This window comes from Saccopteryx bilineata, chromosome 3 (assembly GCF_036850765.1).
Source record: "Saccopteryx bilineata isolate mSacBil1 chromosome 3, mSacBil1_pri_phased_curated, whole genome shotgun sequence".
NCBI lineage: Eukaryota > Metazoa > Chordata > Mammalia > Chiroptera > Emballonuridae > Saccopteryx > Saccopteryx bilineata.
In genome coordinates, this window is record NC_089492.1 from 80,562,253 (window position 1) to 80,587,858 (window position 25,606).

The 25,606-nt window shown below is 40.0% G+C and overlaps 1 protein-coding gene across 1 annotated transcript in view; it reads left to right on the forward strand.

Annotated features, from left to right (window-relative positions):
* CNBD1 (cyclic nucleotide binding domain containing 1) overlaps positions 1-25,606 on the forward strand; it is a 261,946-nt gene that overhangs the window by 3,813 nt on the left and 232,527 nt on the right. The window contains exons 2-6 of the mRNA XM_066266437.1: positions 10,956-11,028; positions 13,076-13,080; positions 13,892-14,036; positions 15,283-15,396; positions 24,465-24,623. Coding sequence (XP_066122534.1) covers positions 10,956-11,028; positions 13,076-13,080; positions 13,892-14,036; positions 15,283-15,396; positions 24,465-24,623 — 496 coding nt within the window. The remainder of the gene's footprint in view (positions 1-10,955; positions 11,029-13,075; positions 13,081-13,891; positions 14,037-15,282; positions 15,397-24,464; positions 24,624-25,606) is intronic.

The following is a 25,606-nucleotide window of genomic DNA, read 5'->3' on the forward strand; positions in this document are numbered from 1 at the left end:
GAGGCTGGGGGACAGAACGCCCAGAAGAGCAGAGGGCATCAGGGATTAGAAACAAGACGCCCCCCAGTCCTGGGTTTTCCTCCGCTCTTCTTTCATTCCATGGAGCACTTTTACAGAAAAGCTGAGAAAACCATTCCCATTCTTAACACTTCAAGGGCATTTCCTGTAATTTGAGTGTCTTTCAGAGCATTAGTAGCTCAAGATGAAAGGAGTTGCAAGATATAGAAATATCTGGGAGAGTGAATATTGCTCCATATTAAAGTCTTAAGCCATGTAGGTCCTAGGAGTACACCTAAGAAAAGGGGGAGGGCTTGTCAGTGAGAAGAAAGACGTATCAGAAAACAAGGCTGAAAACAGATAAGAGTGATGAGGCAGATATATTCAGGACGCACGCGGGAGGGAAAAGGTGGCGGAATGTCAGTGCATGGTTCTGCACTTGTGTAATCAGCGATAGTCCCTGTAGACATCAGATAACTTAGGAAAAGAAATATTGGAAAACTGTTTCTTCAGCTTTATTTTTTTTTAGTATAAATATCAGTTTCTCTTTATTTTTAACCCCAAAGGAGAAAAAGATGGATGTGTTTACTGCAAATAACAAGCATTTTTTTTTCTTATTACTATTTGTATCTCTCTCAATGTACTTGTACTTTTTTGTTAGCAAATCGTGAGTGGTCTTAAACAATAAGTTATAGTAAAGTTGAGCTGGGTCATGAGAAGGGTTCAGGCAGGGAAACCTTGGGGTAAATTGCAGGCATTTCAAATCAGATCTCTGCATCAGAGGTCAACCTGGGTCACCACTGAGTTCAGGCATCTGTTTTAGGAATGCCTCCTGAATTCATCCTCCACATGAGTCCTTCAGCCATCTAGACCCACCCTTCGTCACCTTTGACTGAATTGAGCCCTGGTCTTTCTTCTGACACAGTGTGAACTATGGTTTAAAAAGGAATTTGGTCATGTTAATACTCTACTCAAGGCTATCAAAGTCCTCCTCTCCTCCAAAACGTAGATTACAATCTATTTTCCTCAATCTGACATGAAAATTATCATGATTTGGCTAAAATCTGTCTCACATCCTAGACTTTCCACTTCTGTTGATATAACTCCCTACTATAGTGACAATACTTTGATGAGTGGTCTTTAAACCCATCTGCAGTATTGCTCAGGGGGACAGAAGAGCTTCCTGGGTTTCGTTAAACATTCACATGGTCACATTTGACACGTGTGCTCAGGATACAGGAGAGAATATCAGTCTTCCAGAAGGGCAGCTGGAAGCAGTTCCCCTTCTGAGGAGCAGTTCTCACAGCTGCCCGGAGAGAAGCCCACACAGCCCTCAATGGTCCTCAGCTGGCAGTTTAGGTTCAAGGTAATGAGAATCCCATAGAGTGGGTGCTGAATCACCTCATAGCTCACAGGAGCCAACACCAGTCAGGGGTCATTGTGACCATAAGCAGTGCTACTCAGCAACTATTGCCTGCTTTTGGGCTGTAGGGAGCACAGCTGGCGAGTGCCCATGCTGAAGGGAAAGCTACTCCTTGAGTTCCACCATCAGACTCTTCATCATGCTCTCCTGCCTTAGCTCATGTCTCCTCTGGGGGTCCCCTCCTTCCATCTGCTCTACATGGTGCTGTCATTCCAGTCCTTCAAACTTCTGCTCAAGGAAGGCCATCTCTACAAAGGCTCTCCTGGCCCCTCTCCCTAATCACTAAACGTCCTTAGCACTTTTTCTACACAGCTCTTGTTGTTCTTGTCATCTGTAACCTTACACCAGATTCTTTATATACATGTGGATTATGATTATTATTACCTGAATATCTGGAGATAAGGGGTTATCTTTCACACATCTTTGTATGTACAATGCCTAGCATGTAGGTGATTCATACATGGAAAGAATAATGAATAAATGTCACACAATGTATGGGAATTTTGGTGAATAGGTCTCTTTGGGAAATATTGTATGAATAAAATATGCATTAGACACAAGAGAATATTAAAAAGTTGAGTGAGTCTTCTTGCCAACCAGGACTTTTAGCTTATCTTCAGAAGTAATTATCATGAAGAAAATTTTTTCTTGAAATTTTCCATGCATATTAATAAATATGTATATATATGTATATATAAATATAAATATATATATACAATATATATACACACATACATATAATTAGGGAATATTTCAAAATGAATATGAAGTGATAAAAAAGAAGCATTTGATTTTTTTTATTAAACAAGAACATCAGAAAAGCAAACAAGTAAAAGAAAGTTGTTCAATTATGCAAATGAGATGCAAAACCAACTTTTATTTCATTGGTGAAAATGCACTATACAAAAGGCTGAGAGTACTGGAGTATCGACATGTTCCCTGATCTTGAAAGTGCATTTTGAAATATCCTCTAATTTTTGTGAACAATATATTACATGTATATACACGTTTATGTATGTAAGAGTGTGTGTTTAATTTTGTTTTTTTTAAACATAAGATAGGGCATTTTTATTAGCCTATTTCATACCTTTATTTTTCTCTTAATAGTCTATATCATGAAGGCCTTTTCATGTCAACACATACATATGCACCTTCTTCATTTTAGTGGCTATATTATGTGTCATTGTTTGAATACACCAAAATCCTACTAATGGATGTGCCAGGAGATCAGCTGTTGTCTCATCTCCCACCCAGCCTTCTACATTCCACTTTCTGGTGCTGGGGCTGTGACTCTCAAGCCACAGTTTTCTGCAGGCATCCAGCTGGCTTGCTGTTAGGACCTGTCAATAGCAGGTGTTGGAGACTGGAAGGCAGGAGGGAAGTGAGGGAATGTATGCATACTTTTGTCTTCTTTTGGTTTGCTTCTTCTTTTTGTGCTGCTTGCTCCAGCAACATGCCTTTTCCACCCAAGCCGTGACAGTGGTTATTCATTCCAGCAGCAGTTGTCCCAACACTGCCAGCAGTGGCTTCATCGCACCCACTCCAAAACCCAGAGTCCCCCTCTTTTTTTTTTTTGTATTTTTCTGAAGCTGGAAACGGGGAGAGACAGTCAGACAGACACCCACATGCGGAGTCCCCCCTCTTGAGAGCCCTGTCTCCAGGGCACCAGGGGTCAGCTTTGTAGGGCCCTTACTCCAGGCCTCTGCGTTTTAGCAATTCACACTCATCCCTTTCTCTGTTAGCCAAAGGAGAGGTGGTAGCTGCTTTCTGCATGACACTGGTGTCCCCTTTTCACTGCTAAGTTCTCTAATTCCTGACAGTCCTTTGTCTCATTCCCCCCCCCCCCCTCCTGTGAGTGTTACTGGCTTGGTTTCTGTCTCCTGACTATCGGATCTTGACTGGGATCCACCAGGAATTTGTTTCTAGTGAGTTTAGCTGTCAAAATCAAATAAACAGGCCCTGGCCAGTTGGCTCAGCGGTAGAGCGTTGGCCTAGCGTGCGGGGGACCCGGGTTTGATTCCCGGACAGGGCACACAGGAGAAGCGCCCATCTGCTTCTCCACCCCTCCCCCTCTCCTTCCTCTCTGTCTCTCTCTTCCCCTCCCGCAGCCGAGGCTCCATTGGAGCAAAGATGGCCCGGGCGCTGGGGATGGCTCCTTGGCCTCCGCCCCAGGCGCTAGAGTGGCTCTGGTCACGACGGAGTGACTCCCCGGAGGGGCAGAGCATCGCCCCCTGGTGGGCAGAGCTTCGCCCCTGGTGGGCATGCCGGGTGGATCCCGGCCGGGTGGATCCCGGTCGGGTGCATGCGGGAGTCTGTCTGTCTCTTCCCGTTTCCAGCTTCAGAAAAAAATACAAAAAAAAAAAAAAAATGAAATAAACATCCGGTAATACTTTTGAGTCGGAAAGCAAGTATTTTAAAAGAACTGCAATCCCACAGGTCATGTGGATTTTAAATTTGATAACTATTGACAAATTGTTTTCTGAAGAGGTCAATGCATTTCTAGTCCCCCCTTCAGCATGTGCAGGCGTTCAGATCACAACATAGTATCATGTACTATAAAACAGAAGTTTTGCCAATAAATTAGTTGAAAATAGTTTTAATTGTTCTTTAAGTTTGTATTTTTTTAAGATTGGGGTTTAGAATATTTTCATATATTTTTGGCCATTTGTGTTTTATGTGAACAGCCTGTTTCTGTCTCATAGCCATTCATTGAGGTTTATTTTGATTTGAAAGAACTCTTTGTGTATAAAAGAAATTAACCCTTAGGCATATACTTTACAAATATTTTTCTCGGTTTGCATTTTCCTTTTGTCTTTATGTTTTTTTGTGTGTGTCATATAAGGTTTTAGAATATTTGTGTAGTTTTTATTCTCTGTTGTCAATTCTTGCTTAGACTCTCATTCTTCATGCCAAGACTTTAATTTTCCATGATTTCTTTTAGTACTTGTACAATTTTATTTTTAATGTCAAGCTTGTTAAATATTTGCTGTATCTGGAATTTATTTTGGTTTAAAATAGTGAGGTATTGCTACAATTTAATATTTTCCCAAATGACCAACTGTTCTAATGCCATTTGTTCAGTAATCTACCTTTTTCCTACTTATTTGAAATACCAGTTTTAACTATATGTAAAATTTTGTATACATTCTATATCAATTTTTGAAATCTGTTACTTTCTTTTTTCACTTATCTCGTCTATTTATTCATGTTGAATTGTTATAATTTATGAAGCAGAATCAAATGTTTTAATTTCTAATAAGATTAACTTTTACTAATTACATTCTTTTTCTTTTTTTTTTATTAAGTGAGAAGAGGGGAGGCAGAGAGACAGACTCCCACATGTGCCCTGACTGGGATCTACCTGGCAAGCCCCTTACTGGGCGATGCTCTGCCCATCTAGTGCTGCTGCTCCATTGCTTGGCAAACGAGCTATTTTAGCACCTAAGGCGAGGCCATGGAGCCATCCTCGGTGCCTGGGGCCAACTTGCTTGAACTATTAGAGCCATGGCTACAGGAGGGATAAAGAGAGAAAGAGAGAGAGAGAGGCAGGAGGGGTGGAGAAGCAGATGGTTGCTTCTCCTGTGTGCCCTGACCAGAAATCAAACCCAGGACTTCCACACGCCAAGCTGACATTCTACCACTGAGCTAACCAGCCATGGTCTGATTGCTTTCTTTTAAAAATAATTTTGCTGGCTATTCTTACATGTTTATTTTTCTATGTGAATTTGGGGATAGTGTATATACAAATAAAGATTTTGGCATATTTATTGACAATGTGTTAAATGTAAAGATTAATTAACATGTAATTGACATCTTTATGACATTGAATCTTCCTATTCAAGAACTAATATTTTTACAATATTCAACCTTTCTATTCCCAATTTATGCAAGTATCCTTTTATGCAAGTGTTCTTTTATGTCCTTTTATTTAGTAAAATTTATTCCTGAGCATTTTATCTTTTTTTCTTGCTAATATGTAATATCTTTTTCTCATAATAAAAATGTAAAAGTCATTATATGAGAAAGCTGTTGATTTTTTAAAAATATTAAAATTTTTTTGAAACATCACAATCTTATAGAAATGTTGACAGTTCAGTATATACAAACTTAGTTTTCCAGAGCCATTTGACATGCCATCATCCTTAACTGTTTTAGTGTGTATTTCTTAGAAATAAGAATATTTTCATACATAATCAAGCATAGCCAAAAATAAAAAAGTCAAGAAATTAACCCAAATAAATTACAGTAATCTAATCTTTGGATCCATTGGAATTTAACCAATTGTTCTGGTAGTGCTTTTTATAGTAAAGGGTCCCCGTCAGAATCTTGTGTGGTGTTTTATTGTCGTATCTTGGTCTATAGACAGCCTTCAGTCTGAAATGGTTTTTCAGTTTTTCTTGCCTTTCGTGACCTTAATGCCAGGAGATTGCAAGCAGGTTATTTAGTAGAATATCCTTCAGTTTGTTTTTTCCTTGTGGATAGTTTGAAGAGTTAGACGACTTTGGCAGAAATGTTGTAGGAGTGATTCTTGTTTTTCTATCTTACCAGGTGGCACATGGTCTCACCTTGGTCCACAGCTGATGATTATCACTTTAATCTGTTGTTTTAGGTGGTAGGGAGAGCTTCTCTGCTATAAATTTACTTTTCTCTTTCATAGTAAGTATTTTGTGAGCAGGTATTTTGAAGGGATAAAAATACTTCATATCTCATAAAGTATTTAATCAACCAATCAGTAATGAATAAATGTAGACTTACGGTTTCCTACCTTGTTCAAACTATTTTAATGATTACTATATTGTATATTTTGATGCCGAAATTGTTCACAGTTTGGCCACCTTTGAGCTCCTGGAAGGAAAGTGTTTCCTTGCTTTCTGGTACTATAATATTTTCAGGCTCACCTGTGTTTTCCCTGTATGAGCCCTGGCTGGAATCAGGCATTTTCCTAGGGAACCCTGGTTCACTTTAACAAGCAGAACTATGTTAAAACGTGAAGGTGTATTTGCTGTGTGTTCACCTGATGTTAGGGTGTCAATGTTCCCAGATCCTCTCAGTGGACAGGTCTAAGGAATACAAATTCACATTTACGTTTGTTTGCAAATCAATGTGTAGATATTGAAAGCTGTGAATTTGCATCAATTCTTCCCATTCTAATGCAACACTTGAAGAGTTCATTCTGGTTTTCTCCTTTTCCGCATTTGTAACCCCTTGGCCCTGATACTCTGCACAGACCCAGCCCCTCCATGCCCTGGTCTAGGCTACTGGACTTCATACCTGTCACCTCCACTACAGCTGGCATTAATGCCTGCCTTCCTCTACCTTCCCAGGGCTTTGTGACTCAGTTGTTTAGAGAAAGGGGCAAGTTACTACCTACTTAGTTATTTTCGTAATCAATCACTTCATTGAATACTCTAATGGGTTTCCAGTCTACATATTTCTGCTTCCTATCTATGTGATTTTAGTATCAGCAATGATTTTTCGACAATTTCCTCTGATTTTTATAACTTACGAATTTCTTTTACCAAATTGTATTTCTCTGTACTTCCAGGAGTTTGTAACACTAACAGATATTTTTATCCTATTTTAAAATTTATGTTCTTGCTTTTAATGTTTCAACATTAAACATGATGTTGTCTTTAGGTTTGATGTAGTCATCAGGTTAAGAAAAACTTTTCTCTACTTACATTAGTTAAAAAAAATATTAAATTTTATTAATTTTTTTTGATGTCTATAGAGATCATGATTTTTAAAATTTTGACTTGTGGCAAATTACACAGTTATATTTTATAATTGAAATTTCTTGGAATTACTTGGATAATTGTTTCTTTGTTGTGTGATATTGCTCTATTAATATGTTTCTGGGCACTTAAACTCATAACATCTATTTTTATTTGTCAATAAGATCAATCTCTGGTTTTCTTTCTCATGTCATTGTCATATTTGGGAATCATTTTATTTAGCTTTCTTCATCAAGGATGTTTGGGAGCTTTTCTTCTTTGTGTTCTGGCTTTAGATTTATTTCTTTCATAAACATCTGATGGAATGCACCTGTGTTAATAGCTTTTTTTGGTGTGTGTGTGAGTGTAGAGAGGTGTGTGGCATAGAGAGACTGCTGGGAGTTTATTCTCTCTTTCAGGGCATTGATTTATTTAGATGTCTTCTCTCTTTTATGGTCAATTTAGGTAATATGTATTTTTTAAAAAAATACTTATTTTTATTTAGTTTTAATTATTTTGGTATACAGCCATGTAAAATGCTCTTGATTTTCTTTGTAATGATGTTTACAGTTATTTCCCAATTTTATTTCTGACACTGAGTATCTGTGAAATTTTTCCTCATTTAGACAAATCAGTAGTTTATTTTTTTCTTCAAATAGTCAGGTTTTAAATTTGTTTATTTTTCTACAGTTTTTCCTGTTTCATAAAATTATTAATTTCTGATTTTCTATTTTCTTTTTACTATTTCCTTTATTTAAAATATCTTTTCCGGCCCTGGCCGGTTGGCTCAGTGGTAGAGCATCGGCCTGGCGTGCAAAAGTCCGGGTTTGATTCCTGGCCAGGGTATACAGGAGAAGCGCCCATCTGCTTCTCCACCCCTCCCCCTCTCCTTCCTCTCTGTCTCTCTCTTCCCCTCCCGCAGCCGAGGCTCCATTGGAGCAAAGATGGCCCGGGCGCTTGGGATGGCTCCTTGGCCTCTGCCCCAGGCGCTAGAGTGGCTCTGGTCGCAACAGAGCGACGCCCCGGAGGGGCAGAGCATCGCCCCCTGGTGGGCAGAGCGTAGCCCCTGGTGGGCGTACCGGGTGGATCCTGGTGGGGCGTGTGCGGGAGTCTGTCTGACTGTCTCTCCCTGTTTCCAGCTTCAGAATAGAAAGAAAATAAAAAATAAAAAAAAATAAAAAATAAAATATCTTTTCCTAAATTCTTGAATGACATGTTTTACTCTTTTGATTTTTTTCTTGTAATATATAGTGGACTTTATATTAATAAAGATCATTGGCTTGCCTGACCTGTGGTGGCGCAGTGGGATAAAGCGTCGACCTGGAAATGCTGAGGTCCCCGGTTCGAAACCTTGGGCTTGCCTGGTCAAGGCACATGTGGGAGTTGATGCTTCCTGCTCCTCCCCCTTCTCTCTCTCTCACTCCTCTCTCTCTCTAAAAAAAAAAAATCAATAAATAAAAAATATTAAAAAAAAAAATTAAGCCATTAAAAAAAAAAAAAAAAAAAGATCATTGGCTTTTAATTCTGCCATCGGTTTCTAGTTTAGGATTAACTTTGTATCCTATCCACCTTTTTATATCAGATTGTGATCCTCTTTCAAATTTACTCTGGTCAGAATCCTTGCTTTTCTCCCCATTACATGGTCAAGCCCCATCCATTTCTGTCAAAACCGGGTAAAGACTTCTTCACAAGGGAGGACAAATGTAAACTCAGTACTCTTGAAGCTTTATCCCCGTGTTACATTTGATCACTGGTTCCACTTCCGGGTCTTTACAAAGTTACAATTTCATGTTGAAATCTTTTGGCTTTTTTCTTTGTAAGGAAATTGCTTCAAAGAGGGATCCACTTTGTAGCTCAAAGCCCTTTGTGTAAAGACCCTTGTGACAGATACTCTTGGAAATGAGGCTCAGAGAAGAGGGAATAGTCAGTTGTAAAGAGTCCTCCTAGGCAGAGTACTGTGCAGCCGATTTGGATTTTGAGTTTTCTGGGCTGTTCCAAGCCTGAGCCTCAACCTCAAGTGCTGTAGCTTTTCTCAGGTGAGGTGAGTTTTCAATTTTTCTATTCTTTGTTAGCATTCTGACACTTCTAACATCCATCCTGTGGTTTTAATTTTAATTTTTTATAAGCTGCTTTAGCTGAAGAGTGAAGATATATACTTTTTAAAAACTCCCGTTTTTGTCAGAACTTCTAAATCTTTTTTCCTCTATGACACCATTCTCCTTTTCTGTTTATACCAGTCACCAGAGCTATTTCTGCCTCTGCACTAAGCTGAGTCAGAAAAATGGACTAAACCAATTAAGTGGTAGAGTCTCTTCTTAATTCATGTACCTAAAAATATGCTCGCATTAAGATTTTATATACTATCCTGAATCAGAAACATTGGTTGCCAGAAGTATTTTTGATATAATCTAGCTGTAACTTGGTTCTATTAAAATAATTGTTCCATATGATACTAAAATGCAATTAGGTAATTTTTGTTTTAGATTTTACTTATTGATTTTTAGAGAACGGAAAGGAGAGGAAGAAAGAGAGAGAAAGAGGAGAGAGAAGCTGGAAGCATCAACTCATAGTAGTTGCTTTCTGTATGTGCCTTAACTGAGCAAGCCCAGGGTTTTGAACTAGCAATCTCAGTATTCCAGGTCAACGCTTTATCCACTGTGCCACCACAGGTCAGGCTGGTCACGTTCTGTTCCTTATGGCTTAACTGAGAAATATAGATCAGAAAATGCCAAGATCATATCATTAGTACTTGCAAATTTACTAAGTGGTATAACTTATGTGGGTAGCAATCAATTTTCTGTTTAAATTTCTCATACTTTAATTTCATATTTAGGAATGTGTTTTCTGTTATTGATGATTAATTTTTAGATCACTAAAGGCCTAAACTAAAAGTCAGATTTTATGATTCAGTGACCTGAAATTATATATAATGGATGCATTTAAACGTATCAAATACCAATTCTTCATAGTTGGAGTATGGTCAATGGATACATTTTTAAATGTTTTGGAAACGCATTAAGCTGCTGATTTTCTCCATACTTTTTCACTAAGGGAAAGGGTATTGTGTGAGTGGCGATTCCTGCTCTCTGTTTTATAGTGTTCCTAAGAGAGTGCCTGTCCTGGAGTAAGGAGAGGTTCCATGACCATAGTAGGGATACTGATGGCAGTCACCATTCTGTCCTCCTCCTGTCTTCTCCAAAGGATGTCAGTTCTTTCTGGCACAGAAGGACAACCTCAGTTAGTTTGCTTCTTGGCCGTGATTACTGTCTTTCTGCTCTTATGGGGATCTTGTATGATTTGCTTAACCTTGAACTTCCAAAGGAATTGCAAACTGAGTCCAGACACTGAAGGGGCTCTGCAGAGGGGCTAGCCAAGAGTGAGAACCTGCATAGGGCTAAATCAAAAGGAGCCGTATTCCAGAAAGAGAGCCAGAATCAGAGACCTTAAGAAAACTTTTTTTTTGGATTGTCATGTCTAGAGTTCTGGAAGCAACTCATGTGCTAAAGGTGTTATTACAGGGATTCAAAAAGACTTACTTCCAGAGAAGTGACAGTATACAACTGTATAAACTCCAGTGTTTACTGGAATTGAACAAAAACAATTCCAGACTAAGTATGACATCGGTGAAAAACATTAAGTTCTTTCCTCCTTTTGATCACCCTATTTAATTCTGCCTGTGCATCCAACAAAGACTGTTAATAGCTCACTTTCATAATCATGGGATTCTCTTACTATGATGAATGTTTGTAATTAAACTCTATTTACACACTTGGTTAATAAGATTACAGAAAATTACTCACATTTTTAATTTTTTTTTCCAGGCTTGAAACTATCTGAGCACATCGATTATGATCAGTTGAATTCATTATGCTGCATGAGAGAACTACAGAGCAGGTAATGGAGCCATGCACTTTTGTCATTCAAATTATATAATACATTTGTTTCATGACTGAGGTATCATAATAAACCATTAATGCCTCTCATAGTTACCTGGTCAGCTACACAGATGAAAGTGTTTGAAATCCTGGATTAGCATTCTAGATTGAAGGCACAGAATATATATGTCACATTTTAGGGTAACACTTTTGTGACATAGACATGATAGTTGGGCCTTTCTCATACTTGGAAAGAAGTCATGTGTCAAAGAGTTGTAAACGTGTTGTGTATTTGTTTCATATGATTTCAAGTCCACCTGTGTACGACTTAAAGAAATTGTTTGAATCCACTTGTTTATGACAGAGACCAAAACAGGCTGTTTTCAGAAGTGAAGTGTGTCAGGACATCATTGCCTCCTCTTGTTTTCATGGAGAAACACCCACCCCATCAGCTCAGGTGCTGAGAGATCAGGTAAAGAAGTAACCATGGCAACTATTAGACTTAGATATTGAGAGTTTGTGAAGACATTGGAGGGCTTCCATCTGGGCAAGGCACACTTTGCCAACCTAAACAGCTCTTGGAGACATTTGTTCCTATGTGGCCAAACTGACCCTTTGCTGGGCAGTGGCTCTGTCTAAACCATACAGCATTCCTGGGGTGACAACCCATCCACCCCAGAGCAGCCAGCCTGCTTACCAACACCAGTGCCTTCACTCCCTTAGCAACAAGGGACTTGATTTTGGAGCCAGCAGCTGGAAGTCAGCTCCTGGTTTGTTAAAACAGGTTCTCCTGAGCACTTCTTATAAAAAGGTTCACCCTGTCAAAATTAGGACTTTATTCCTTTCATCTCTCCTTGTCTGGAACAGTAGTGTGATTGATCAATCATTGCTTCGGAGCATGTTGTTTTTTTATCGGTTTATTAAGAGACATCATCCTGTATACTACTGGCTTGTACAATCTCCACAGTGAGCCTGTGTGAAATAAATTGCTGGCAAAGACAGTCTTTGAGCGTAACTTGATGCCCAAAACAAGACAGAATGGTTGACATCACAAATCCTGAGCACACAGGCAAGTAGTAGAGGAAATATAATGAAATCAAAGAACCGGCTCTGGATTTCAAAGATATGTGATACTGGGGTATATCCTTTTTAAATGTCTAATTTTTACTAACTCCTGTACCCAAGCTGGACTTTTGAAATTAGAGCTACTTAGTTTCTTCTATGTCCCTCCCACCGTCCTTCATGGAGAGAGGACCTCACCTCATCGTTTACGGGACTGCTGAGAAAACACAGGCTTTCTCTACTACTAACAGAGTTCTAGATCACATTTTTTTTTTTTTTTTTTACAGAGACACTCAGACAGAGAGAGTCAGATAGAGGGATAGACAGAGACAGACAGACAGGAACGGAGAGATGAGAAGCATCAATCATTACTTTTTTGTTGTGCGTTGCAACACCTTAATTGTTCATTGATTGCTTTCTCATATGTGCCTTGACTGCCGGCCTTCGGCAGACCGAGTAACCCCTTGCTCAAGCCAGCAACCTTGGGCTCAAGCTGCTGAGGTCTTACTCAAACCAGGTGAGCCCTTGCTCAAGCTGGCGACCTTGGGATCTCGAACTTGGGTCTTCCGTATCCCAGTCCGACGCTCTATCCACTGCGCCACCGCCTGATCAGGCTACATCACATCTCTTAACCCCTTCCAATTATGTCTCCATTTTCATCCATCTCCCCATGGCTTCTTTCAGAAGAAGTGAGGAGAGCATACCTCTTTGATATTTTGCGACTTTCCCCCCTGTCATCCTGCCTCCTCCTCACCCCCACTACCTTTTGCCTCGGGTGAAGAATCCCGTACCTGCATTCTGGAATCAGGTGGCCTGGTTTGAATTCTGGCACCATCACTTCACAGCTGTGGGACCTTGGACTAAATTTTTTACCTTCTTTGGGCCTCAGTTCCTTTGTCTACAAAATGGGGAGATAAAGTGTAAGGATTAGATGATCGAAAACGTAAATAGCCCAGAATATCTGACACATTGTAAAAACTGACACGTTTTATGGTTTTTGGCAGGGAGGGTTAGTATTTCCATGAGGTTAAGAGAATGGGTTTTGAAGTCAATTCAGGTTTCATGTGCACCCTGTGTCGTCCGCTTCCCTGTTATATGAGTTCGGAAAAGTACTAAGTGTTCAGTTTCTTTAGGGGTGGAAGGGGGTGTAAACTATTACCAGCCCTTAGCATAATGTTTGGCATATAACATGTACCCAATATATAAAAGGTAAATGTGTAAAATAGGTAACTATAGAATGTCAGTTTCAAACAGAAAAAAAGGGGGGGAGTGTCTTGGGAAAGCTTCCAGCAATCTCAGTGGTTAGATTTAAATAGATTCTTGGTCGTTGTATCCCTATAAGAATAGGAATGAAAAAGATAATGTCATATTAAATTACATTTACATTGCATTATTTAAATAAAGTCCAATTAAGTTAGACAGTATTCTTAAAATATATTCTATTTGTAAAGAATTAATAAGGTGTTTTAGGAACTTTGACCAAGAGAATAAAAATCTGACATAAATATTTTACTGTGTGTGGTTATTGTTTACACTGATAATGAGATAATGAATGTTTTCTCTTAAGGATTTTTACATTCACTGCTATGAGGCAAATACTGACTAAGATGTTTGTTTGTCATTGTTAATTTTTAAATATGATCATGTTTGATAATTACTGAAATAAGCTGGCAAGATGAATGTTCAGCATTCTAAAATATCAACCAACTTTCCATAATAGTCAATTGAAAATTGAATGAGGTAGATATTCCAAAAGCAGATGTCGTTACCGGACTGTGAATAGAAGCAGATCCTGTTACTGACATTTCTGATACGTGCAGTGTATGGAAACCCGGCCGCAAGTGGGCACCATCTGGAGGAGGACATTGAAAGTCGAGGAGCTCACCCAGACCGCAGCCTTGGAGATCCTGTTTCCACGGGAAATGCATTAGATGCCAGGGACAATGGGCGCACACACAATGTGGGGTGCAGATGATGTTTTGTGGAGTTGTATACTTAAAACCAGCATGGTTTTGTGAATCAATGTCACTCTAATAAATTAAATTAAAAATAAGAAGTCGCCCGGCCTGTGGTGGTGCAGTTGATAAAGTGTCAACTTGGAACACTGAGGTCACCGGTTCAAAACCTGGGGCTTGCCTGTTCAAGGCATATATGGGAGTCGATGCTTCTTGTTCCTCCTCCCATCTCTCTACTCTCTAAAATGAATAAATAAAATTAAAAAAAAAAAGAAGTTGGCATCCCAGATGATTTCAGTGAGTGATTGGATTGGGGAGATGTTCATCGTTTGGTTTAAGACATCTATATTCCAACCCTAAAAAAATAGTGTATGAGAGTGTCATAAATCATTGCAAAGGTCCATATAATCATACCATCCAGGAATATATATGTAAAATACATGTGAATCCTTTTGGAAGAATTTTGTTTGCCGTATTTTATACAAGACTAATTAATGACAAATTAAAGTTTTAAAATTTAACTTAAAATTTTACATAGACTATTATAAATTTGATATTCTTTATATAATTTTATTTAGAAAATTAAATTAATGGAGTGACATTGATCAATAAGAGTACATAAGTTTCAGGTAAATACCTCTATAGTATTTGAACTCTTGATTGTGTTGTGTGTGCATCACCCAAAGTTCAATCATTTTATTTCTCTCTGAAGCACACTATAGATGATTTTTACAGAAGGGTTTTTTTTTGTGTGTGTTTTTTTTTCAGAGACAGAGAAAGAGTCAGAGAGAGGGATAGATAGGGAAAGACAGACAGGAACAGAGAGAGATGAGAAGCATCAATCATTAGTATTTCGTTGCCACACCTTAGTTGTTCATCGATTGCTTTCTCATATGTGCCTTGACCGGGGGAGCTACAGTGACTGAGTACCCCTTGCTCAAGCCAGCGACCTTGGGTCCAAGCTGGTGAGCTTTGCTCAAACCAGATGAGCCTGCACTCAAGCTGGTGACATTGGTGTCTTGAACCTGGGTCCTCCACATCCCAGTCCGACGCTGTATCCACTGCGCCACCACCTGGTCAGGATACAGAGGGTATTTTTAAAGCATATAATGTTTGTTTTCTATTTTCATTGTTTGCTTCTTAGACTAAATAGTATAAAATTAAGTTGTGTATATTGTATTAAAAACCTTCTTCTTTGAAGCTATTATCTAATGATACTTACAATTTTACTTCTTTTCCTCTCTCTTTTTTTATAGCTGGAATGCTGAGAATATCTTGTCAGCTCACAATAAGTTTATAAAGCAATATCCTAAAATATTCCTGCCAAAAAAACCCAGACTACCTAAACTTTTCAAACAGAAAGGGGAAAGGTAATGACATTTTCTTCTGAAAGTGGGCTTGATGTATATGTGTGTCCATGAAAAAACAGTAGACTCGAATGCTTTAAATACTGACCATGCAAGGAGTAGCCCCAGAAATGGAGATGCTGGGGAAGGTGGACTCATACAGTTATTTTGTAGGACTTTTAATGACTTGGTAATTATTGGGATTAATAAATGTGTGCTGCTTCTTGAGTATTACCATTAAAGTGGATAAACAACTAGTCTTATCTAATAAACACAATAAATGATAATACTATTAGAAATAATAAAGATAGTACAATAAATGATACAGAGAAAACAAAGAAAAGTATAAATTATGATTTAATACTTTATGTAACAAGGTGAATTTGATAATCTAGATGTTATTGATTTTCTAAAAAATGGGTACTAAATTTATTCAAGAAGATAGAAACTTTTTAAAAAGATGGTATAAATAGAAGTTGTAAAAAGCACTCTTTAAAAGTATTTTTTGCCCTGGCTGGTTGGCTCAGTGGTAGAGCGTCGGCCTGGCGTGCAGAAGTCCCGGGTTCGATTCCCAGCCAGGGCACATAGGGAATCTGCTTCAATTCCCGGCCATCTGCTTCTCCACCCCTCCCCCTCTCCTTCCTCTCTGTCTCTCTCTTCCCCTCCCGCAGCGAGGCTCCATTGGAGCAAAGATGGCCCGGGCGCTGGGGATGGCTCCTTGGCCTCTGCCCCAGGCGCTAGAGTGGCTCTGGTCGCAACAGAGCTATGCCCTGGAGGGGCAGAGCATCGCCCCCTGGTGGGCAGAGCGTCGCCCCCTGGTGGGTGTGCCGGGTGGATCCCGGTGGGGTGCATGCGGGAGTCTGTCTGACTGTCTCTCCCCGTTTCCAGCTTCAGAAAAATACAAAAAAAAAAAAGTATTTTTAAGCTAAAAAGGACAAAAGTAAAAAATTAAAAACATATATAGCTCAAATGATAACACTAGAAGTTCTTTTTAAGAAAAAGTAATTGTTATACAATTTAATTATCCCACAGTATATACCAGTTTGCTATGTACATGATAACCCTTGTATCAAAATTTAACAAGGATAACATAAGTAAGAAATAGCAATTTTAACTATGACTACATAGGCAGACATTCAAAATAAAATAGTAGCAAATGAAAAAATGTCACAGTGTATTAGCAGATTTGTAATGACACTGAAGTTGGCTTCATTTTAGGAGTGTAAAGAATGCTCAACATTAAAAAACTATTATTATAATTTTATATTATTAGCGCAAAGAGAATCTAAATGATGCTATCTGGAGAGGATGAAAAGAAATTTGATGCGATTCATTACCCATGTCTCACAATAAAAGAAAAATTATGCTTTTACCTCTAATGTGTGCAGTATGGTGAATGTTAAGTAATACAAAATATTTATATGTCCAATCAGAAAGAAATTTATTCTAACATAACAATAAAATACATTAAACCGAATTAAAATAAATTTCACAAAGTATATTAATAAATCATAAGTCTTCTCTGAGTGTAGCTCACTTTGGTCCCTTGTGTAATGTGATGCACCTGTGTATGCCCAGGAGGTGGGGATAGAACCCAGGTAATCCAGAGAAACTTTTGGCTGGATGAAATCGATGAGCAAACGTGAATCTTAACAGACACTAAATGTCTATGTTGCTCAAATTACTCATCAAGAGCCTTTGTCTGTGCTCATTGTCACATTCAGCACTCCATGATTTGTTGAACACAAATGTCATGTAATGGACCCAGTAGGAAGACTTGGAAGGACTGCACCTGCCTGACTGGGGGCAGCTGGCAAGAGTACCTAGGATCAGGGCCTTTCCTAACGATTGAAGGAAGACAGTCATGCGCAAGGAGAGGGGAAGCCAGGCTAGATAAGCCATTCAGTCCACTGGGAGCAGTGCCATGTTATTGAAAATAAATGGAAGACCCAGCTGAGGCATAGGGAAGTGATTCTACCTAAGCAAAATCTGCGAGTACAGGACAGGAATGAGATCTAGGACCACCCCTTGGATCTCTGGTCACTATCTGAAGTGGAGTTTATTCATGGTTTGACTAGATAGAAGGCACATTTTTGGTATATTCACAAATGTGGAATCTTAGATGCACAGACATGTTTTAAAAAGAACCCAAAAGACTTGGATTTGAGTTTTTGTTTTGCCCCAAAGCAACAACCTGACTTTGGAATAATCTCTGAACATTGACTGCACTCACTTTTACTCAGAAAAAGAGGATAATATTAATATCAGTCTCCATAGTTACACAATGGAAGAGCTTTTTAAAAACTCTACTAACTTATTATTATCATAGATTTTAGATGACAATGATTTATGTAGATTTATTTCATCTGTTACTTTTTTTTCTTCTTTTCGAAGTGAGAGGTGGGGAGATAGACAGGATTCTTCTTGCACCCTGACTGGGATTCACCTGGCAACCCCCATCTCTGCCCATCTGCAGCTATGCTTGCAACCAAGCTATTTTTAACACCTGAGGCAGAGGTTTCACAAGCCATCCTCAGTTCCTGGGGCCAACACGCTAGAATGAATTGAACCATGGCTGAAGGAGAAGAATAAAAAGGAGGTGGGGTGGAGAAGCAGATAGTTGCTTCTTCTTTGTGCCCTCACTGGGAATCGAATCTGGGACATACACACACCAGGCCAGTCCTCTACAACTGAGCCAGCCAGCTGGGGCCTTCTACCTTTTTTTAACAGGTTAAATAACAGCAACAAAGTAATATTTATAAACTTTACAGCAATTTAAAAATTCACTGTTGTTTGCTTAATAAATTTAGTATCACCCTTTGAAATGACAAGATGTAGACTTTTAATCAGTGCATCTTGACATCATTTTATTCCTGGAGGAAAAAAAGAAATTTAAGAAAATTATCATAATTGTGGAAACAAATAATAAATGTCCACAGAATTGTGGGCATTTCTTCACAATGTCCATGGCCTCCTGATACTCGCTGCTTGCTTTGCCAGCTTGCACAAGTCATTTATTCACCTCTTAGGACATGAGATTGAATTTTTATGACTGGATTTTTAGACTATACATATTGCTAGTTTTGTTAAATAAATATTATGAGGAGGACTATTTCCTACCATTTCATGAGACTGTAAGACGCCACTGAAACAATCAATCAGTCAATTGGTACATGTGGCCATACATTTGTTTCTGTTGCCTTTGACCATTTGGCATCTCCAGGTTGGCCTCCAGGTCTGAAGTACTGTTGGGGCTGATAGTGAACCTTCTGGGGGGCCGGAGATCTCCCACACAAGGCAGAAGTCCCCGCGGTCTCCCTGCATGGACATATGTGATAAACGTGGGCCAGAACTCTGGGTTCACGGGCCTCACTCGCCATGTTTTTGCGTCAAAGTTTGCCATACCTGTAGCACCTCCCCTCTACCCACGGATCTCCTTTGAGGCTCTGGAAAATGAGAATACATTACACCAGGTGTAGTTGAGAATTAGGGCCAATTGTGCTGGATTAGAATTCTCATCACCACTGAGTTTTACTGTCCTCACTACTGTCACTTATTTACAAGAGTAGTTAGGGGTAGAGTTCTAAATAGGTTCTAGGTCTCCGCGGGTAGATGGCTGAGATTCTGAGAAAGTGATAGCAGGGAAAATAATTTTGGCTTTTTAATGTTAGCTTGATAAGTTAGGCTCAAATACCTTCTTCCAGCAAAGTGTTTTACTGTTAAACTTTAATATCCTGTGAACATTAGGTAGATTTAAAATATTCTTCCCAGCTCTATGAGCTATAAATCATTAGACAAATTACATAAACCCAAGCTACATTTTCTTTATTTTTAAGATGGGGTTCAATATTCTTTATCTCACATGACTAATGTTAAGGAGATGTGTGTGCAGTGTGCAGTAGAGTAGCCAGCACCTTTAAGGACTTAACTATATTTTAGATGTTAATGTTTGACATTTTTATGAACCAAAAATTCCGAAATGGAGTTTTTAACTTCACGGGGCTCTAACGTGGAGCGAGGAGGCCATTGGTGAAGTCAGAACTTCATGTGTGCATGCTTGCTGCAAGTTCACATATGGATTTCACTTTCCTGTTTCCGTGCCAACACCTACCCCAGAGTCTTGCCCGCTGGACCTGACCCAATCCTTTTAGTCTAATCAGAATGCCACATTAGACGATCAATAGGAAAAATATCAGCACTACTTGTGGTTTTTCCCTTATAGGGTCTGCCTTTCTTTTTCTTCTCTGGAGCACATTTCAGGGTTCCATCACATCTGTGATTCCCAGGTTCAAATCACCAAACACCCCAAGTAAAGGGTGTTTTACTTTGCAGCCTCGGTTCTTTTGGACACCGATGTTACATTCCATGTAATGTTTATATCACATCTAACTTTATTTTCTAAGTCTTTTCATGTATACAACAGAAGGTGATGAATCAATGATCAATTGATGTTTTATCATCTCCTCCCCTATTTTTAAAAATAATTTCTTTAATGTTACATAGTTTTTCTTTAAAATTTCTATTTATTTCATTATTTTTTATTAATTTTAATTTATTGTGTTAATATAGATTCAAGTGTCCCACTCAATATAACACCATCACACCCCAACCACCTTCACCTTATTACACCCCCTTTGTTCTCCTTCCTCTAACTCCCTCACCCCCTTCCCTCTGGGACTTGCTGTCCTGTTATCTGTATCTATGTGTTATGTATATATAATTTCACTAATCTCTTCAATTTCTCTGATCCCATCTCCTCATCTTCCTTCCCTCTGACATCTGTCCCTCTGCTTCCCTTGACCCCAGTTCTGCCTCTATTCCATTCCTCAATTCATCTTGTTAATTCGATTCTTCATATAGGTGAGATCATATGATATTTTTCTCTCTCTGCCTGGCTTATGTCACTTAGCATAATAATCTCCAGGTCAATCCATGGCATCATAAAAGGTAAGATTCCCTTCTTTCTCATAGCTGCATGGTATTCCATTTGTATATGTGTACCATAGTTTTTTATCCACTCATTCACTGATGGACACTTGGGCTGTTTCCAGATCTTGGCTATTGTAAGCAATGCTGCAATAAACATGGGGTGTAAATCTTCTTTTGAATCAATGTTTTGGTATTTTTAGGATATATTCCTAAAAGTGGGATAGCTGGGTCAAAAAGCAGTTCCATTTTTAATTTTTTGAGAAAACGCCATACTGCTTTCCACAGTGGCTGCACAAGTCTGCATTCCCACCAGCAGTGCCGGAGGGTTCCTTTTCTCCACACCCTCGCCAGCACTTATTATGTGTTGACTTATTTATGAGTTCTATTCTGACAGATGTGAGTTGATATCTCATCATGGCTTTAATTTGCATTTCTCTGATGATTCGTGACATTGAACAGTTTTTCATGTGCCTATTGGCCATCAGTATGTCCTCTCTGAAGAAGTGTCTATTCAGTTCTTTTGCCCATTTTTAAATTGGATTGTTTACCTTCCTAGTGTTGAGTTTTAGAAATTCTGTATAAATTTTGGTTATTAACCTCTTATCAGATGTATTGGTGAATATGTTCTCCCATTGTGTGGGCTGTCTTTTAATTTTGTTAATGGTGCCTTTTGCTGTGCAAAAGCTTTTTAGTTTGATATAGCTCCATTTGTTTATCATGTCCTCTATTTCACTTGCCTGTGGAGATAAATTGGCAAAAATATTGCTATGAGAGATATCAGAGAGTCTACTGCCTATGTTTTCTTCCAAGATGTTTATGGTTTCATGACTTACATTTAAGTCTTCTATCCATTTTGAGTTTATCTTTGTGAATGGTGTAAGTTGGTAGTCTAGTTTCATTTTTTTACATGTACTACTCCAATTTTCCCAACACCATTTGTTAAAGAGACTGTCTTTACTCCATTGTATACTCTTACCTCTTTTGTCAAATATCAATTGATCATAAAGGTGTGGGTTTATTTCTGGATTCTCTGATCTGTTCCATTGATCTGTCTGCCTATCTGTCATGTACTACTGGTTGTCTTGGTTCTAGGTGTTCTTGGGTTGGCATCAGCAGTTGCTTGTAACCTGCTGTGGGCTACCTGTCTGCAGCTACTGAACTTTTTGCTGTCTGTGTCTGTGTTTTCTGTGCCTGGGTAGTGTGGGAGGGTTCAACCTGTGTGTAAGGATCAGCTTCCTCCTGCTTAGAGATGACAGAAGCTCTGTAGAAGCCCCAAGCTTCGTAAGATTTGCTTCCACTTTTCAGCTGCTGCCCCTTCTCTTTCAGCTGCCTGGTCTTCCTACAGAGTCTTCTGTAGAAAGACTATAGTGTTGGCTCAGACTGGTGTCACCCAACCATCCTCTCTACAATTTGCAAGCTTGTTGTGTTAGGGTAACTGAGGTTTGGAATACAATATTAGTGGGACCCCCTACTTCAGGGGTCTCTTGGTCAGGAGCTCAGTACAGGGAAAGTGGCTCCTACTCTAGAGCCTCATTCCTCAGCCACTGCTGGATACTCAAACTTTATTTCTCCCCAGTGAGGTGAGCAGCAGGTTCAGATTGGGTGGGGCTGACAGTCCCTTCTGCAGAAGTTCTTCCAGTTGGTGAGACATTGGTCTCAGGAAAACTAAGAGAGTCCTCTTCGGTGGCTGACTGTGTCCCCCCACCGAAAGTGGCTAACCCCCTTGACCAGACCCCAAAATAAACTCACAGGGACTTATATGTTAAATGTCCATGCTCCAAACCTCTCTCCTTTCCCCCTGTGGAATCTAGCCCAGCGGAGCAGGATATTCAGCACCAGGCCGTCTGACTGTGAAGCTCCACCCTACCCAATGCACATGAGTCACTGTGCCAGTTGTGTTTACAGAGAGTGGAACTCTCCTCAGCTAGACCAGATGCGAGGAACCCTTCCTTACGACATGCCACCAGCAAGGGTTGTTAGGTCCTGAACTGATGCTTTCCACAGTTGGCCACTGGATGTGTCAGACCTGAGCCTCCCTGGTAAGAACCTGGTGTAGACCAGTGGGAGACTCTGCCTGAGATTGGCCTTTAGCAACCTTCTCGCAGCTACCAGCAATCTGGAGTTTGTGGCTGCCTCTGCTGGGCCCAGGTGCACGTGGAAATACCAGCTACACACCTAGGGGGGCTTTTACCCACTCTGGGCCTGGGGGAAGGTCTGCAAAAGGCTAAGGCTATCTCAGCCCCAACACCTGCAGCCTTTGTCTGCTGGCTACTTGTTGGGCTCTGCCACTGAACAAACCCCTGGTGAAGTCTAGAGTCAGAAGGGTGGTGGGTGTGGTTTCAGTACTCCACCCCAGGTGTCAGTCTTTCCAGACTGGTTTTTTTTTTGTTGTTGTTCTTTTTACAGGGACAGAGAGAGAGTCAGAGAGAGGGATAGACAGACAGGAAGGGAGATGAGAAGCATCAATCATCATTTTTTCATTGTGACACCTTAGTTGTTGATTGATTGCTTTCTCATATGTGCCTTGATCGCAGGCATCTACACTCAAGCTGGCAACCTTGGGGTCTCGAACCTGGGTCCTCCGCATCCCAGTCCAACATTCTCTCCACTGTGCCACCACCTGGTCAGGCTTTTCAGATATTTTTAACAGACCTTAGTAGGGTGTTGCCCCCAGGATTTTGGTGGGTGTGGCCTCTGAGACCCAGAGGTGTGGTCTTCCCACTGTCTGGATAGTTTCTACTTAATCTCCCCTGGATCCAAAGCACCAGTCATAGACTCGGGAGCATGTGGGGGAAAGCTCCATCCTCAATGCCAGGAAACAGTCACTGATGCGCCCCCTGCTTCCTGGCTGACTTCTCAGAATGGCTCTGTCTCCATGGGTGGGGCAAGATGGATTCTCGAGGGCAGGGCCCTTGATTTCTCCCAGGCTGATGCTGCAGGGAGGGGACTGGTCTACCCATGAAAGGTGGTGACTGTGGTATTGGGAATGACTCAGCATAGGGGTTCCAGTAGCTATCCCTCACAGTGTCTCTCCTGGGCCTCCAACTTACACACCCTTCATGCAACTCTAGTCCTCTCAGCTCTCCTCTGCCAGAGCCCTAAATAGCTGTGAATGAGATTTTCTGCGCAGGCCCTTTAAGGCAGAGCCTAGAGCTCTGTTTCCTAGAGCTTTCCTAGAGCTCTTGTTTCTTTCTTGCAGACAGAAACCTGGGTTATTTTCACTGCCAAATGCTGTCTGGGTGTTTCTGCTCAGCTCTGGGGCTCCAGGCTTGGGGCTGAGCACTCACACCTCTCAGGGTGACCCTCCCCATAGTGAGAATCCTTCTGGACCCTCTGCCACTCGCTTCTGGGAGTGGGGCAGCCCTTTCTATGTCTCAGCCCTTCTTACCAGTCTCAGTGTGGCTTCTGTGATTCTTGGTTATAGACTCCTCTTCATTTAGTCCAAAGTTGGTTATTCAAGATGATTGTTCTTAAATTAAGTTGTAATCCTATCGGGTCCTGGGAGGTAGCAGTTAGAATGTCTGCCTACACTATCGCCATCTTGGAATCCCCATCTACTTTTTTTTTCTTAAGGATGGACATTGTTTGTTCGAGTCTTTGACCCCAGGTTTCTGTGACCTCTTCATAAGAGGTGTTGGAGCTGGGAGAATGAATGGGGAATCGTCATCAACTCTTGTATGCTCTGGAGACTTACATCTGTTACATACAAGAATAAAGTGTGGTGGCCACTTTTATAATGTCCCTAATTTACCAGTTTAGAAACAAAAGTAACACTTAATGGTATTGGTGCTAAAAACACTGAAAAACAAGTGTCTGGTTGTAAAGATAAGGATGTTAACCATTGACTTAAAGTATTTCCCCAAATTACATACACTTAATTTATTATGAAAGATGTTCCAATCAGGACAGTTATAATACCTAGACTAAAGTTATGTAAGTAGAAAGTATTTTGCGAATGCTAATTTTTAAACTTCAAAGAATGACATGTGTAACGGCACTACTTGAGGATTTTGAAAAATGAAGGCACTGGAAAAGAATATGTTATTAAAATGTCAAATTATCTCAGAATGGTGCATGTTCACTCCTGACAATACAGTGGAAGTTCAGATCAGTATTTTGTGTGCAATGTGCTGTACTGTACACTTTTCTGTTTCCTTGTTCAGGAAACTACCTGAAGGCGAAGGAAGTCAGCCCCAACAACCTGACATTGACTCTCACAACATAGCTGTCTATGCAAAAAAAGCACGGGGTGGCCACAATTTATATGAGTCCAAAAAGTCTGAGGAGAAGTTAGAAGAATTCTTGGCTATCTTAAAGAAAGTGTAAGTATTTAAAATATATGACTCCTTGTAGTTAAATTCTTTTGAATGGATTTTTACTTTTTTAAAGTTAGTGGTTGCAGGTAAGTGTACTGTAATTGTGGTCCAGCCCCTGAATCCCAACAGCAGAGTTCGTGAGAAGGGAGCTCACTTTATGGGATGTTTAATATTCACTCAAAGCTGTGTTTTCACCTTGCTGCTTTGAGGCAACTACGACAGATAAGCTGGGAAGGAAAAGAGCAATGCATGCGTTAAATCTGCAATTCATGTTTGTTCTTCTACAGAACGTGCTCCTTATCTTCTTGTCTCCTTGGTGACTAGGGTATTCATTTTGTGTTGCTGTGCAACAAATTACCATAAACTCAGTGGCTTAAAACAGCACACACTTATTATCTCTCTGGGCAAACTTTGGCCAGATCCTCTGCTCAAGTCCCCAGGCTTCAATCAAGGTGTTGGTTTGACAGGCTGTGTTTCTTTCTGGAGCATGAGATCCTTTTCCAAGCTTACCTGTGCTGTTTGCAGAATTTGGTTGTATGTGGTTTTAGGAGTGAGGTTACTACTTTATTTATGGCTCTTAGTGGAGGTTTCTTAGAGGTTCCACAGACCCTTGCTGCATGGTCCTCTCTCAGACCTTCTACGACATGGAATCTTCCATTTTCAAAGCCACCAGGAAGAGTCTTTCATTCCACTAAGGATGAAATTCTACATAACCTAATCCAGTGCCTGTAGATACCTGACCTTGGCCAGATTCTGTTGGTTAGAAACAAATCATTGGTTTTGCCCCCATCCCAAAACTCAGGGAGAGGGAATTAGTGGTCTTCTTATGGTATGTTAGCCGTACTTAGTAATATAAATCTCTTTGGGATTCTGTTAATCATTTTTGGAGTGGCCTATGCGTGCGCACGTGTGCACATGCACACACACACACACACACACACACACACTTAGTTCAATTAAAACCGGTTTACTGATGGTTAGGTTGTTAG